At 30.2% G+C, this 16,400-nt stretch overlaps 1 protein-coding gene and 1 long non-coding RNA gene across 12 annotated transcripts in view; both read right to left on the bottom strand.

Moving 5' to 3' along the window:
• Hexo2 (beta-hexosaminidase 2) overlaps positions 1 to 16,400 on the bottom strand; it is a 32,499-nt gene extending 16,099 nt beyond the window's left edge. For 2 of the 11 annotated variants that reach the window (XM_074118323.1, XM_074118330.1), the window contains exons 1-2: positions 16,125 to 16,400; positions 10,914 to 11,195 (exon numbers count right to left, since the gene is read on the bottom strand). In XM_074118323.1, the coding sequence (XP_073974424.1) occupies positions 10,914 to 10,970 (57 nt within the window). In that variant the 5' untranslated portion in view covers positions 10,971 to 11,195; positions 16,125 to 16,400. Of the gene's footprint in view, positions 1 to 543; positions 759 to 820; positions 975 to 9,832; positions 10,091 to 10,913; positions 11,196 to 16,124 lie in introns of those variants that run through there. The other 9 variants (XM_074118347.1, XM_074118341.1, XM_074118398.1 and 6 more) reach the window with 7 other exon arrangements.
• Positions 6,713 to 9,826, bottom strand: LOC141449277 (uncharacterized). The gene is made up of 2 exons (XR_012455428.1): positions 8,481 to 9,826; positions 6,713 to 8,400 (listed from the first exon to the last, which is right to left on the bottom strand). It is a non-coding gene; the product is annotated as an uncharacterized lncRNA (long non-coding RNA).

The raw sequence follows: 16,400 nt of genomic DNA, 5'->3' as shown, positions 1-16,400 counted from the left end.
AAAGACAACATACACCAAGCGCTAAAATGTTTTTCGTCGTGAGGACGCTAGCTAAAAATATGTATTTCCCGAAAAGTGAAATTAGCACAACTTATTTTTCATTTTCGAGGAAGTAAAATTTTTATAGTTCACATTTGTCTTGTCAAAACAAAAGTAAAGTAAAAAGTTTTTGAGATAGACATCTTTCGAACAATAAGTTAAAATTAAAACTTTATTACCTAATAAAAATAATCTCTAAACAATAGTGTCATAACTGATGTTTTTGAAGTTTACATTTATAAGAAAATACCCTTGGATCGATAACATAACAAATCGAGCTGCCATGGTTATTTCAAGATAAGGGATGGTGTGGTGAAATCACAAACAAACAAACCTAGAGCAATAATCAGACGTCAAGTTTCACAAACAAACCTTTCGTCTCTGTTCTAATTGCTAATAATTAATTTATTCAAAGTAGGCAATAAATGCTATTCACGTATATTACTTTAACGATGCTCTGATTTTATTAGTTTAATTATTATTTCTTTTTTAAAACCAACTTACCAATCAATTTGACCCGTAGATTCTGACGCCAACAAAAATTTCAACACTTCGAAGAAACACTGAACAGTACAAAAATAACTTCAACAAAATGTAACAAAATTTTTCTTAAAAAATAAACATGTGAAATTTTATCAAATTAAAAATCACAATGAAAAGAGAATACACCCTTGATTAATTTTGTTATGAATACTAAGTGTTTTAATTTCACATGTTACTTATGTTTTCACATGTTATTACATCCGGTAATGATTAATAAATAGATTCATCTATAACTTACAGAATGGTAGCAAAGCTATCAAACAAACAAAAAAAAAGGAACAAATCAAATATTGCTCTTCGTGTTGCAGTGACAGCTCGAAGACAAGTTCGGAACTCCGACATAGGTAATACTGTTCGCCGGAGGACGGTTGATACTGTTCAGTTTAGTTGGTGGTCATGTCTATAGTGGGGAGTGGTATGGGTCAGCACATCTCTCAGAGGGGGAGATACAGATCCGTCTAAACCCCACAACCTCCTGCACTGCACGCAGATTGAATTGACCAACATTAATGGATGAATTAGCCTCATTAATCAAGGATTAATTATATTATCTCAATAACAGTCCAATCAGGAAAAATATTGTTTCTAAAAACATTAATTTTTCTACAATCAAACTTTTATGTTTAGTGAAGCTAATTTATACTAAATATATCTCTGTGTATTCAACTGTAACTTGAAACTGTAATTAAAATATAGCAAGAATAGCAGAAACAATCAAGCAAATATTTTCGAGTTAGGAAATTATAAATAAAATTTAAACAAAATGAAAATAAAACAACGAATTTAGTTGCTGAACATATGACTAATTTTTGTAACTCACCCAGACCAACCAGTCTTTACAAACACAATATTTGTTGACTAGTTATTTCTCTTTAACTCACTGCACCTTTTTTTGCATTTATTCCATCCGACGTTTTATAACATCTTTCTTCAAGAAAAGCCCCTTAATTACAAAGTTTTATTTCAACTTCCAAAAAAAGAAATTATTATTTTACTTTCTCCATTATTTCAAAGACCAACAAACCACATGATGTGCAAACTTCAGCTATCCAAGCTGAGCAATACTTCAGAAAAACCAGTACAATATTCTTGGTTGATTAGATGGATCATGGGGCAATACAAAGGAATCTTAACATAAAGATAACATGATTCTATAAAGTTACTGTTTCACAATTTATTAAACTTCAAATCTGGAGCGTACAATAATATTCATAACTTTACAATTTTCTATCAGCTATATAATTATTTTTTAATAATGCTGAATTTTATTGAACATGTTTAGTTGTCTCTAACTAACTAGGAATAGGAAGTTAGGTCTCATCATAAGTTGCTCTTAATGTAAGTAAATGTGATTATTTTCAATGCCAACACGAGCAGAGCTAACTCCAATTCGAAAATAAGATAACGATTTTATAGTTTCTGAAAGTTTCGTTTCCAGTACCACCTATTTTCGGGAGATTTTTTTTTAAATATAGATGATGATGTTGAAAATAGGTGGTGAAATCGTAAATGTTTCTGCAATTGCACTTTAGAGGAGAAAATAGCTGATACTTAAGGTTTCATTTCCTTAATAGCCTCAAAAATTCGCTAGAAAACCATTTCCATTAAAAGTGGCAGGCCTTTAGGAATCGCAATTTAATTAGCAGAGCAAATAGTAAACGAGATCGGAGAAAATCGTTAATAATCCTGAAAAGCTAAAAAAAATTGTTCCATTTGCAGAAACATACATGTTAGAAACAACAATATGCCTAAATTAAATACTAATCCGAGTATTCTTTTGTCTCTTCGTTTTAGAGACATAAAAGGAAAGTTATTAAAAAACATTTATACGAAAATGGATAAATTCAAATCCATGAGAAATAAATTTCCCAAGAAAATCTTTCAAATAAGTGTGCTAAGTTTATTAGTTTTGGTATTAGCATCCAAACTTTAATCTTTGGAAACATTTTCTAGAATTAAAAAAAAATAAAACATTTTATAAAGTCAGGAATTTATTTTTACTTACTTGATTTACAAACTCACTTTCTTCAAGTGTGCACTGCGGTAGCTAAGATTAATAAATAAATCTATTTATTTGCCTTTAATAATTTTATATAAGGCCTAAAGTCTGAAGGGAATCAATAATATTTAATCTCTTTAAGATTCTTTATCATATAATTCGAGAAAGTTTGCTAGATAATTTGAATACTAAAGATATCACGCAATCTTCCTACTTGGCCAAGGTGATATGATTTATATTACAGTTCTTAAATAGATGTTAATGACAATATTAGGTGTTTATGACTTCAACTGAGTTTCCTAGTTAATTTCTATTTAGTGTTTAATAACTTTGTGGATGAGTATGTTATATTTTTATTACATGCATTTCATTTAATGTTAATCATTATTACTTTTATTTTTTGAATTTATTTAGTAATACAATCTGTACAAATCTATACAATAACTCAATAAGTGAATAGGAAAATAGAGATATATTGGTGCTTGGAGAGAGCAGGAGAGAGCAGGAGAGAGCAGGAGAGAGCAGGGAGGGCTATCCAGCGGTAGCACTCTGTACAGGATATCGATGATGATGATGCTCTTCAAACGTCAAGGTAGTCTTGAAGCCATTGACGAATAAAGCCCCCACGAAATAGCTGAGTGATTTAAAACTGGGCGATGTACATTGCTAATTTAAAATTATTTTCAGAATAATAAAATCTTTAATTAAAACCGACATAATTTTTTATGTAAACTTTAATCACATAAATATTGTTTAAAGAAGTCCTTTGTCTTTTCAGTGCGCTGCTGGCTTTCGGCCCGTATTCCATCATAACAACCTGCACTGGGGATATCCTACCAGGAAATGCTGTGTTGGCTACTCATGAAAAAGATCCGATTTTACTAGAAAAAAAAAAATCCATTGAGAAAATTAATAGCTAGACTTTGAAGGCTATGGACATAAACAGTGTCCATAGTTTGGTCACAATAGCAAGAAGTTGTTCTGTAACTCAAGAATGGAAGCGCCAATTGTAATAGAACTTCAATCTGCTCGGTAATATTCAAAATGGAAATCAAACCACCTACACCTACACTTTATAAAAAGGAGAATATCTTAAATTCGACTCCTTGTTTTTATTGTTTAAATTGGGAACAGGAGAATTTATTGTAAATACGGAACCTGTAAATACAGAGAGTACTGGCCGGCAAAACTGAACTCTCCGTGCAGCCTATGTGCTGATCTAACAAGTCATTTTAGCTATTATTTGGCATAATGCTAATTTTGCAGTTAAACGCTCTAGTTTTTACACAACCTTTTCAGAATTATTTTATTATAATTTTAAAATGCTTTCTTAAAAATATTACTTCACTATAATCTTGATTGATCTAATTATGAAATTTAGATGTTGGACCAAAAATATTGCAACATAAAAAATTAGTGTTTCGTTAGTTAAAATTACATTTTAATTATTAAAGTTATGCATTAAAGTGCAATGATTTAAATTTTGTAACTAAAAAATTTAAGTTTTGTTTCTTAATTTTTAACTTATAATCGTCTAAATTATGTCTTTTATAGTTATTATTAATTTGTGCCGACTGAAAACAGTATCGTGACTGACATAATAACCTTTTAAGTTTATATTATACATTATACAACAAACTAGTGGTTCGGAGTACGACTTAGAAGAAATTAGTTTTCAAAAATGAAACTCTACTCTAGAATACTGCTCTCAGCGAAAACCATTGCGATGAACTCTAATACAACAGATCTGTTACAACTCAAAGTAGCGGTAGTTTGCAAAAAATAAATAAACCTACAATAAATGAATGTCTACTACCAGATTCCATATCTAGGAATAAGGAGCCACATTGTTTCAAGCTATATGTTTTCAAGGCTAGCAAACATTTCTTAAAGGAATAATAGTACAATTATATATGAAGCATGACTGGGATACTAAAGTATATCATACAATGAGCATACTTTATATATCAGAGATACAGGACCACGCCTTTGATGACATCATAGAAATCAGACTCTCAATTAGTCAATTTGCTTCAAAATAAACCCAGCTAGAAACGGGTTTTACTCACAATTAGTTTGACTACTAGAAAGAATACTGTTTAAACTTGAAAGAAAGCTCCGTTATTAAAACTTGATAAATATCTGGCATTAATTAAGGCCTAGATTAGTCAGGACCAATAATTGACAAAAAGGTTGCTTTAATAACATGTAGGCAAAATTTTCAAAACCATCTTTGAAGCCCATAAAATGGAGGTTACAACTCGATCTATAGGGACTTAAATCAGAAATCACATATAAATAAATTTGTCAAATTGTGTATATGTAACATGGGCGGCCATTTAGGCTTTTCCATACGAACTATTTTATAAAATTTCTGCCTGAGTTAGAAAGACGTCTGTATGAGGAGGACTTTACACCCTCCGCCAACTCCGCATCTATCCTCTATTTTAGACAAAAGGTTCAATGGTCCTTTTTAACTGGAGATAACTCAGACGAAGAAAGAATGAAAGCACGCAATTTTTTTTTATTTTTTATATATATATATATATATATTTCAGACAGGTTCCAGACTTTATCTACCATCATCAGTTTGGTGAAGAGAATTTAGCTTCTATCTACAGTTTTTCTTTCATACGCTGATGTTTCATAATACCAGCTGATCAAGGTGAATATTGAAATTATAATAATTATTTTTATTTAAATTCGTTTGTAATTACTATTTTTATATTCTAACTGAAATGGATTTTTTAATTATTTCCTCCAACGGTTAATTAGATTATCTCCGAAAATCTCTTGCATCTCCAAAAAAAAAAAGAAGTTGAAGAGGAAAAATCCGATTTTTAATGATTTTAAGTCTAAAAAGGTCAAAGGTAATGTTATTTAAAACATTATATAATTCTAAAATAAAATTAGTGTACTATGATTCCGTATTTTCTTCTTTTTTTACATAAAAAATAAATAAATAAAGACCAATTTACGCTATTCCAACAATTAATTGTTTCATATTACGTTTATTACATATGAGGAATAGGGCTGTACAATAGCACTTTCAACAGTCTTTTAAGATAATTATTTATTATTTTTATGTTAACAGATAATGTTTAATTTTCATTAGAAAAACTTATCCTCTCTAGTTGTTTGAAAAAGAAAAATTGAGGGCTGTATGTTTTTGATTGTCATCAAATTGTGCCATCAGCAACAGAATGGAAAAAATGAAGATGTTCAGCACTTGATTCAGAAAATGACCAATTTTGAACTCACCATGATCTTTTGCATGATTTTTTAAAAACCAGGTACTAAAACTAGTAAAAATAAATGTTTTAACAATTAATAATTTAGGCAAATTAATTTAAATAAATATAATTACATTATGTTTACCTCTTGGGCCATAAATAATTTTTTAGGTTACTTATGAATAAAAAAAACAATGCAAAATTAATTCATAATTTGTTACTTTTTTAAGGAGGTAAAAATAAATTAAACGCCAACTTTTTTTTTTTTTTTTTTAACAGAATCAACTATTGCGTACATATTTAATAAAAACAATGCATGTATTTTAGTGTCATTGTTTCTAAAACTGAAGTCTGGGAAACTGTTGGCATGACATGTAAATTGATATCCTGGTGGCTTTGAAAATATTCAAATATTCATTTAAAAAGAATTGATTAATTAACTGATAATATTAATTAACTTTTTTATTAACATAGTTAATATAAAAGTACGTAACAGGGTTTACTTATTTATTAAACTAAAATGTAAAATAAAAGGGTATTTCATAAAGTTATATGTTGAATAAAATGCTTATGTTATAACAAATTTCCATGTAATTTTTTAGAACTCCCTCGCCACATGAACAAAAATCCTGCTGAAAATCTAATTGAAGCATTCAATTTTCATCTTTTTCGTGGTCTTTACAACAACATTATCAAATATAATTTGAAGATCTTTTTTTATTCCAAATTTGAGAAAAATAGATTTACTGGAAATTTTATTTTATGGAATAGAGTTTTTGGAATTTTCTAAACAGGCCTCCAGATTTTAGTTACGTTCCTGATAATATGAACAATAGGATGGCTAATGCATTACTTCCTACCGAATATAATGCGGAGAATGTATGATTGTCAAGGGGTGAAACATGCACTATAATGAAGTCTGGTTTCCAATTGATTTATTTGAATGACGTAACTGCAACCATGGTTTTATTTCTATGATAAATTTATAACTGTTTTAATAGGGTTATTACATCAACTAAATGTTAAATTGCATAATAAACGTAAAAAAAATGGGATGATTTTAATACTTAGTTCCATTCAAACATTTAAAATAAATTTATTAAATATTATTTATTAAGAAGGTGAAAAAAGAAAAACATTGCGCTAAGAAGAACTTGACGAGGAAGAAATATCAAGGCTAGTACGTTAAAAAAAAATTAAGCTATTCTACCACCTAGTCCCATATACGGATGAACTGGTATGACGCAATACATTCTTACATAACGATAGAACACTTTGGTTCTTTAGCTTTAAATGTGAATTTGGTTATTTTAAGAACCATTTTCGAGCATTTTAACGTACAGACTTTTCTTTTTGGTCTCAGAGGTACCCAAAATTTGCATTTTCTTTGGAAACTCGATGTAGAAAATTTTACACGATCGCAATTTCAGAGTAGCAGAAAGTAAAACCAAAAAGAAAAATCTGTTGCATCCACTGATCCACTTAATTTTAGTTGAATGTGTCAAGACCGGGCCACCAAGAAATCCCCACTATAGAACCTACACTGTGTGAAATTTTTTATCAAGTATTTTTTGGTTAAATGATGATTAACTTATTGATATAATTATTTTTTAATGTCTAAAATAACTAAGAGAAACTCCAAAGTATTGTTTGATCTACGCAGTTAGAACTGTAATAAAAATAATAGAAACTTTTGCCGTGAAGGACAAGGTGTAATAACTACACTGCAAACAGATCAAAGAATAAATAAATTGATTTCTGTTTCATCACAACAGTCTGAAATATTAATGATCATGCAATAAACTACATAACGGCTGTGTTTTTTTTTTTTACAATAGTTAGGTTTGTTTTCAATTAACCAACCATATCTGTCGGGTGTAGCTACTCTAATACTAATCTGAACCACACACGCAAAATTAAAACAAACTTGGAACAGCTAGAAAGAAATGATGTATTACGGAAATTGATGAAAATGATTGAAATTGGTGGAATTAATGACTGTAAAGATAATAGAGTATTTATTAAGTTTGTTTAAAAATCAAAATTCAGATGAAGAAAAGTGGTCCCATAATCCTTAGCAGTTCATATATAGAAACACCAGTCTTTGGATGATTGGTCTAATTTGTTAGGGTTTCATTTACTTCTAGAGAGCGTTATGAAAAATAATAAACCCTGACAAAAGTGATTGTAATGTGAACTGCAGCAAAGATGTATGTGAACTGAAGCAAAAATGTAAAAGGCTAAATCTATGTACTCTTTTTCCGGAAAATATTTTGGATAATTTTAATTTCTGGTAGGCTTCAGGTTATAAGGCTAATTGTCTTCATAATGTTAAAAAACAGATGATTTTAGTATTATTTTCCAATATTCCAAATAGCCTATTTCATTAGTTTCCAAATATATTTTATTTTATTTCAAATAAAAAACGGATCAATAATCCAATTTACTAAAACAACTATAATAATAATAACATTAATAATACAAATAGTTTAAAGAAATAGACATCTTGCTTTATTTAGAAACTTTTTTATATCAGTGCCAAAGAAATCTAAGTCAAAATGACTGTCTGTCCGCATCGTACGAAAGCTAGGGGAGTAAAAAACGTAATTATGTTTGCAGTACGGTACATTGAATGAAGGAGATATGTATCCTTTGTGTATTCTTACATTTTCTTAGTTTTTCATTTTTCCTCCAAATGTCTATAATTTAAGTAAATTAAAATAATTTTCCCTTTAAATCCATAAACAACTCTCTAGTTCGCGCTTAAATGGAATATTGCTCTGTTGTTGGCTCTCCATTCTAAGCTAGATACTTAAACAAAGTAGAACATGCCAAAAATTAATACCATTAAAAACTCTAGGTAATAAAAAGCAGAGTTCTTATACAGCAATTCTTCCGCTGACGTCAGGGAGCATCTTATCAATGAACGGCTGTAAGTAAGATGCCTGGCGTATCTCCGATATCATTTCAACTTTAGTTAAAGACCTCATTGTCTTTATCTTTTCTCTCTAATCGACTTTCACCATCCTCTTGATGTCTCCGCACTCTAAACACAATTTCTCTAACCTTGTTCATTGTAGGAATAACTCATGCCATTCTCCATTGCCAATCTCATTTCTGCCAATTTAATAAAACTTTGAAATTTTGGTTAAATTTATCACTCACAACGATCCCGCTTGTGTTATCACTAAATGCTTATCTTATTTCCTTCTGGAAGTACCGATTCCAGATTAGGTTAGGTTACATATTTCCTTATTAATATTTAGTAGATGATAAATCCTTACTTTGCATTCAAAATTAAGCCTTCTCTATTTATTATTATTTGGTTCAGATAGAAATGCACTCTCAGTTTAAAAAAATTAATATGAAAAAGTAATCAAGAAAATCAAGGAGAAGAAATCAAATTTAAAGAAAGAAAGAAAAGTAATACAAAAAATCTATAGGAAGAATTCAATCAAGGAAACAAATTTTGAAAAATACCAAAATATTCCTAAAAGGCCACTTTTATTTAACAATAACCTAAGAATTACATAATTCTAATAATAAATTTAATGGTAATATTTTTATAGTAGTATTTCATGCAGGAAGAATGGTTACCTCATCAACAGTGCATAAATTTAGCACTTTCTTGAATGTAAAAAAAGAAAAGAATTTAAGAGAAAACATTGGATTCTTAAAAAAAAACAAAAAAAGCAAAAACTGCCTTTGGTAGAACCCGTTCTACTCAGATATAACCGAAAATTACGCATACATTATAAATATATAAAACAAAACTTGAATAAAAAATCTTAAAACTTTTTAAGGAATATCATAGTGTTTAATTCTAAACAGTTGAAAGAAAAGCATCAAAATTCTGTGAAAATTCTGCCTTTTCAAAAAACTATATTTCGTAAGATAAAGTCATGCAAATGTTATACACCGGATTTTTGCCGCTCATCATAATTAATGCCAACAGAAGAAAGTTATTGTGAACAAAATAGAAGTCAAAGGACGAGAAATTAAAGAAACTTGCAATTACCTGCTCGTATATTAAATATCGAATACCTGCTCGTACATTAAAAGGCACAACAGTAGATTTTAACGAACAGGATAAATGGAAATTGTAGTATCGGCATTGAATATGATTAATTAAAACTGCCAAGTAACACTTAAAAGAGCTCCAAAGAAAACACAGAAAAAATCTCTACTACTGCTGGCAAACAAAGCCAAAGTTGAGTGTACCGCCGCGCAATGTATTAGAATAAAGATGAACACTTAACTAGCTAATAACCTATGATGCCTGTTATTTCACCTAGCTTCATATGCCCTTGGACTTCAGGAAGCAAGACGATGGAGGGGCCCACCAGTTTCTAGATCGTCTCTGATCTGTGAAATTTAATGCAACAGTTCTAATTTGTTTTCTTTTTTAAACCTTCGGCAGCAATCAAATAATACTTTGCGACCTTGAGTTTAAAGAACATTTTAAGAAGCTTATAGTCTATATATTTGTAAGTCTGTAGTCTATAGTTTAAGTATACATTTATTATTCATTATGATGAGGGCTAAAGACTACTGGATAATTTTTTATTAATTCTGTATATTTGGTTCCCATAATGATAACTTTGAAAGCATATGGTGATCAAAATCAAATGTATCAATGCATGAATGAACTAATATTTTTTGTTTTTCAATTGGATTTCAGCATTTTTAATTTTTTGATAAAATGCATTTTCGATTTTGCAAGGAAGTTCATACCATGAGTATCGAACTTATGGTTCTGAGAAACTGATGACCCGCATAAATCGGGGATATGGCACATACATTATTGGTATATATAGTAGACTCTCTGAAACTGAATAAAGAGATTTTGTACAATAATTATTGTTCATTATGTTAATTTTTAAGGATTAATAATCACTGATTTTATCCCATTCTATAAATTAAACATTAATCTTTATTCTTGTGTTTTTTTTTAATTAAGAACTTTATTCATGTAGTTAGTTTCCATTATTAATAAACTTGGCTTATGAGTGGGAAGCCTCGACTTCTAATGCCACCATGATCATTAATATAACGTAGGCTATTTAATAAATTAAGTAGAAAGAAAAAGTAATACTCACTTTGAGCAAGACCCATTTCTTTTTTCTGGCGTATTTGAAATAAGACCCGGCCAGCATGTCACAAATAACTCAAGGGTATGGTTTATAGTTCTTATCACTTTTCAACTTCCTTTCTGGGGCTATCTGTATTGCAGCAAGATAGCCGCAGTGGTCGCCTCAAATCGGCAATTCAAAACACCAGTGTATATTGAACTCTCCAGACTTCTTTTCAACATCTTGTTTATTATTCTCCTGTTTGAGAATCCTCTTTCTGACTTTAGTTTAGAGGCCTGAACTATTTTCCTGTAATCCAACAATTTAAACATTAATAATCAAGTCAATGAAAACGCAAGACTTCAAATTTCTTCTCTCCATTTTTTTTTTGTTTTAGTTATATTACCAGTTGAAGGGTTATTGATTATTTAAATAATTATAAATTTAATATGTACCTAATAATAAAAATTTATTATTGAAAAGATGAGTACAAGTACATACATATGTAACAGCTGAGTTCAACATGTCACATTTATTATTTAAGTAGGTTAAAGTACAATAAAATAATATTTGAAGATAAATTTATAGTTAAATAGAAGAGAAAAAGAAAGCAAACTGTCCAATGAAACGAACATCTTTTATTTAAGAAATATAACATTATGAAAAACAAAACTAATCAGTTGTTAATGTCTCAATTTAAAAGAATTATTGAAAAACTGAAATATGTACACTGGGCCAAAAAAGTCTGTGAACACTAACCTAAATTTTATTACTTTTATTATTATCTTATTAGAAACTTCTTTTATTTTCAAATGAAATATACTATTCGATAGAGAGAAACCAGAGTTTTTCATTTTATATTCAATCTTTTATTTTTGTTCAGCAGGAATATCACAATTAAATGTTTAACAAAACAACACCCCAAACGAATGCAAAAAAAGTCTGTGAACACTTTGCAGAAATAAATCATTGTTACACATTGTACGTGAATTATAAATTTTAAAAACTTGTAGGACCTCCTATGTTCCTAATCACTTCCAACAAACGAGCTTTCATCGATCCTAATAATTTTGTGGTCGTCAATGTTGGAATTTTATCCCACTCTTCTAAAATAGCGTTTTTTAGTTGTTCACGGTTTCTTATTCCTCGTTTATTTATTTCGCGGCTGATTTCATCCCACAAATGTTCTATTGGGTTAAGGTCTGGCATTTGTGGAGGGGTGTTTAGGCGCCAGAGTGTATTATTTAAAAGCCATTCCCGAGTTTTTGGTGCGGTATGTTTCGGGTCATTGTCTTGTTGGAAGACAAACGTTCCCTCCAACCCTAATTTTTTTGAATTTTCTTTTAAATTGCGTCTTAATATATCCACATACACATATTGGTCCATCATACCATTAATTAGATCTAACTTGCCCACTCCTTTAGCACTCATGCACCCCACACCAGAATGTTGCCTCCCCCATGCTTAAAAGTAGGCTTCATATTTTTCATTTTCATAGCTTCATTTCTTTTTTGCCACACTTTTTGTCGTCAATCAGACCCACATACATTGAATTTCGACTCATCTGAAAAGATTACGGTTTCCCAGAAACTAGAAGGCTTAGAAACATATTCTTTCGCGAAATCCAATCGGCGGTTACTATTTATTTTATTGATTAAAGGTTTTTTCCTCGGGACTCGACCGCAATAATCGTATTCATGTAATTTATTTCTAATTGTATGTGGTGTTACGCTTACACATAACCACTTGATAATTCTTGACTGATTTTTTGAGCGCTTGTCCTGGGTTCCTCTCGAACAGACTTCAGAATTTGCCGTTTATGAAAGGAATTAAGTTTTGGTGGCCGTCCACTGCGTGGCCTACTAATCACATTTCCGTACTTTTTAATTATATTATGCACCGTTGAAGGGTTTTTTTGAACTATCTTCCCTATTTCTCGAATACTTTTTCTTTCATTTCGCAACGTCACAATAAGTTCTCGAATTGGTCTGGGAACTTCCATATTAGTGGTTAAATATGTACTAATTAGATTATTTATTCACAAAACTGACTGTAGTGGTTTCTACAATACAATAGAGAACTTTGAAACTTTATTCAATCGTTTTTGTGTTTGTTATCTTAATGTTTTTACATATTTATACAGCTGTTCACAGACTTTTTTTGCATTCGTTTGGGGTGTTGTTTTGTTAAACATTTAATTGTGATATTCCTGCTGAACAAAAATAAAAGATTGAATATAAAATGAAAAACTCTGGTTTCTCTCTATCGAATAGTATATTTCATTTGAAAATAAAAGAAGTTTCTAATAAGATAATAATAAAAGTAATAAAATTTAGGTTAGTGTTCACAGACTTTTTTGGCCCAGTGTATGTGTTCTAAGTGATCGTTTTTATTTACATTATATATGTACATATATTCAAAAAAGCATGGTTTTCTTTATGTAAACTTAAATATTTTTCTCTACAGTATTTAAAAAAAGGGCAGTTCAGGGAAGTTTAAAAATTATAAATTTTAAACTAAGTCATTACTCGAAGAAACTATGTCCTCTCATTATAACATTAATAATAACTTTCCTTTTCTAAGAAATTTGAGGAACTGATTAATAAAAAAATATAATTAAATAAACAGCCTCAAAATTGTATATCAAAGTATCAGCGTTCTGCTATTTTCAATTTTTGGGATGTTCACCCAAACGAATAAACCATGAACAGAAAACATTATTTACATTCTTAGCACCTAAAAACTTGCATTTCTGAATAAAAAAACAATGCGAGAAATTTGACAATCGTATTACTTTCTTTTACGAGTAGGAATAAGATTTAATATTAGAATGACGTTGGATTTAAACACTTATTAATTGGTAAAGAAACATAATAGTGAGTTTTCGATAATCTCTAAAACAATTTGGTTAAACCTCAAAACCTATTCTATAAAGTATATTATTATTATTATTAATCAAACCTGCCCTCATGGATTTCGCAGGTTGGGGGCGGACGCTCCTCCTCTAGAGCGTCAGAGAAATTAATGAAAAAGAAAATTAAAAAAAAAAAAAATGAGAACTTCCGAAAGAAATACGTTACTTAACATCCTACTCCAAAAATTAAAATCTCTCTTTATATTAAAGATTATTCTTCATTCACTCATTTGACAAAGCACTGACATTGGGCGGGGGTGTCGGTCTAGTGGTCGAGAGCGTGGATTCCCAGTTCGAATCTTGCGTATGCCTACTTTTTATATGTTAGAAAAAATTGTTTATAGTAATGAGCTTACGCCACGACACCTAATTGGTAGTTGGACGATAAGCCCCGCCTGAAAAAACAGGCGATTACTTTACAACTGACATAACTAAACCATTTGCAGACAAAATTTACACCAGGCTTCTGTCACAATTTATTTAGATTAACTCAGGTATTAAGTGATTTTAAATAGCGTGTAAACACCTACACCATTGATTTTGTCATACAATTTATTGGACTGTCGAAATCAAAATGATGTTTTTATAGTTACGAAGTTGCTGTATCTTTCCAGGGCATCTCTTAGATTCCTGATTGGATCCTGGTCATTGTGGTTTCACAAGACATCTCTACATAATGGTCCTTTTATCAGACCTTTTTTTGTAGCATTTGAGAAGAGGAAGAGGATAAGCTCATTGATTTCTCACGGTTTACGATGTGAGTAAATCAAGTGCATGGACTCTGGCCAGTTAGCAGTGTTGTAGGCTTGATTGTTTTTCCTCATTAACTTCCTGAGTGAATGATTCCATTACTGCTCGAATTAAATATTTCCCAGCATTGAACAATCAATCACATCGTATTAAATTTGCCAAGAACTTTTTTCAGTACTTTTCAATAAATATTGTTTCCTTGTTTGTTCTATGTGCTTCCTTCCCTGTAACTGTGTAAAAATTTAAGCCGCCTAGCTTAGAAACTTCTAACTCACGCCTACCTCCGTTACTTTATGTGAAACTTCATTTCGTTTTATTATAGTTCAAAAACTATTTAGAAGGACTTTCATTAACGCCAATAGGAAACTTTCTGTAGAGCAACAGAAAATGTACAATGGCAACAGGCTTCACAGGTAGCAGACTGCACAATTACACATCATCAAAGTCAAAACTTTCTCAGATTTTGACCAGGAAGAAATTGTCTTCCTACCTGAGGAATGGCTGTTTCTGCCACGGCCAGTTACACATCAGTTCACCACCGTGAATCTTGTCATTCTCCAGCCAAATGGAAAACCAAGTATGTTGTTTTAAGAATGTTACACATAATCTGAGGATGGAATCCAAAAGTATTCAGCTAGTAAATTTTCGATTATAAAATTTCTTTTTTAGCATAATCATTCAAAATCCGTTTACCAATTGCCCGGAAAAATATCTAGTCATAAGATTTTGAAACATGCAAAATTTTACTATTTAATACACAAACAAAAAAATTAGACATCGTTACTTTTATTTGATTTAATTTGGAGTTCATTTTCGCGAACCAATTTTTGTTTATTTCAGAAATTTTGGTGATATTATTTCTAAATAATATTTATGAAAAAAAAAAGCGAAAACGCGTCAAACAAAGAAGTGGGTGAGGTGTTAAAAATTATATTCACGAATTGCACACAATAAAAAAGCGCAAGCGGGAAATACTTTCGCTGCAGATAAAATTATAATACAAATGATTTTATATCAGAAAATTACTATTGTGTGATTTCTGACTTTAAAAGATGATTTTTTTTTGCTGGTAACATAAATTATTTCTTTAATGCTAAAACATTGCAATAAATTGTCATAACAATCCGTCATAACGGATAAAAATACCAACATCAGCTTCAAAAGTTTAAGACAACTTAAGAAAAAAGGTGCATGGTACCAATAAAATTGTCTATTAAAATAACATTTAAAAAAGGGGGCCAATAAGGGTTAAAATAATTAACCCTTTTATCAGAATGCCTCTTTGGCAACTTCAGCAATATTACATGAGTTTTTATTGATCATGAATTCGATGAAACTATTATTTGTCTAGCAACAAGGAAAGTGACAAAGAACTTGTTCAGTCAATGAAAATGTTTTTAGGAAAAATTCCTTCTTTTTTTTAAATAAGGAAAATAATAAATTTGCATTATTTTCTTTTAGGTGAATACAAAAGTAATAAATAAATATGTGATAAGTTGACAAAACAGTGACATATTTTATATACCAGTTAATATTGTTAAAAAAATAATATAGATATTAAAAATTAATGTTACCAATTATTAATACATTCCCGGTCCTTTCTCAACATAAATCTCTCCGCGACACAACCTTATTGTTAGATTAAGAATGAATGTCTTGTGAGGCTAAACCGGATGTTGCTTTATGTTGTAAAACTCACATTATACACTTAAAAACATTAATGTTTGTAGTTAACAAATTCTAATGATAACTGTAAGCAACACTAGTCGTGTGAAATACAGTCCCACAGCAACAACCGTTATGTACTAGACCGAGCGAACACTCAGCACGTGATAATGTGGAATGATGGC

The sequence above is a fragment of the Rhodnius prolixus genome, unplaced genomic scaffold, assembly GCF_049639745.1.
Source record: "Rhodnius prolixus isolate KJV_2025 unplaced genomic scaffold, Rpr scaffold_1, whole genome shotgun sequence".
Lineage (NCBI taxonomy): Eukaryota > Metazoa > Arthropoda > Insecta > Hemiptera > Reduviidae > Rhodnius > Rhodnius prolixus.
The sequence above is the reverse complement of the archived record's forward strand: the minus strand, read 5'-3'. Positions and strand labels throughout refer to the sequence as shown.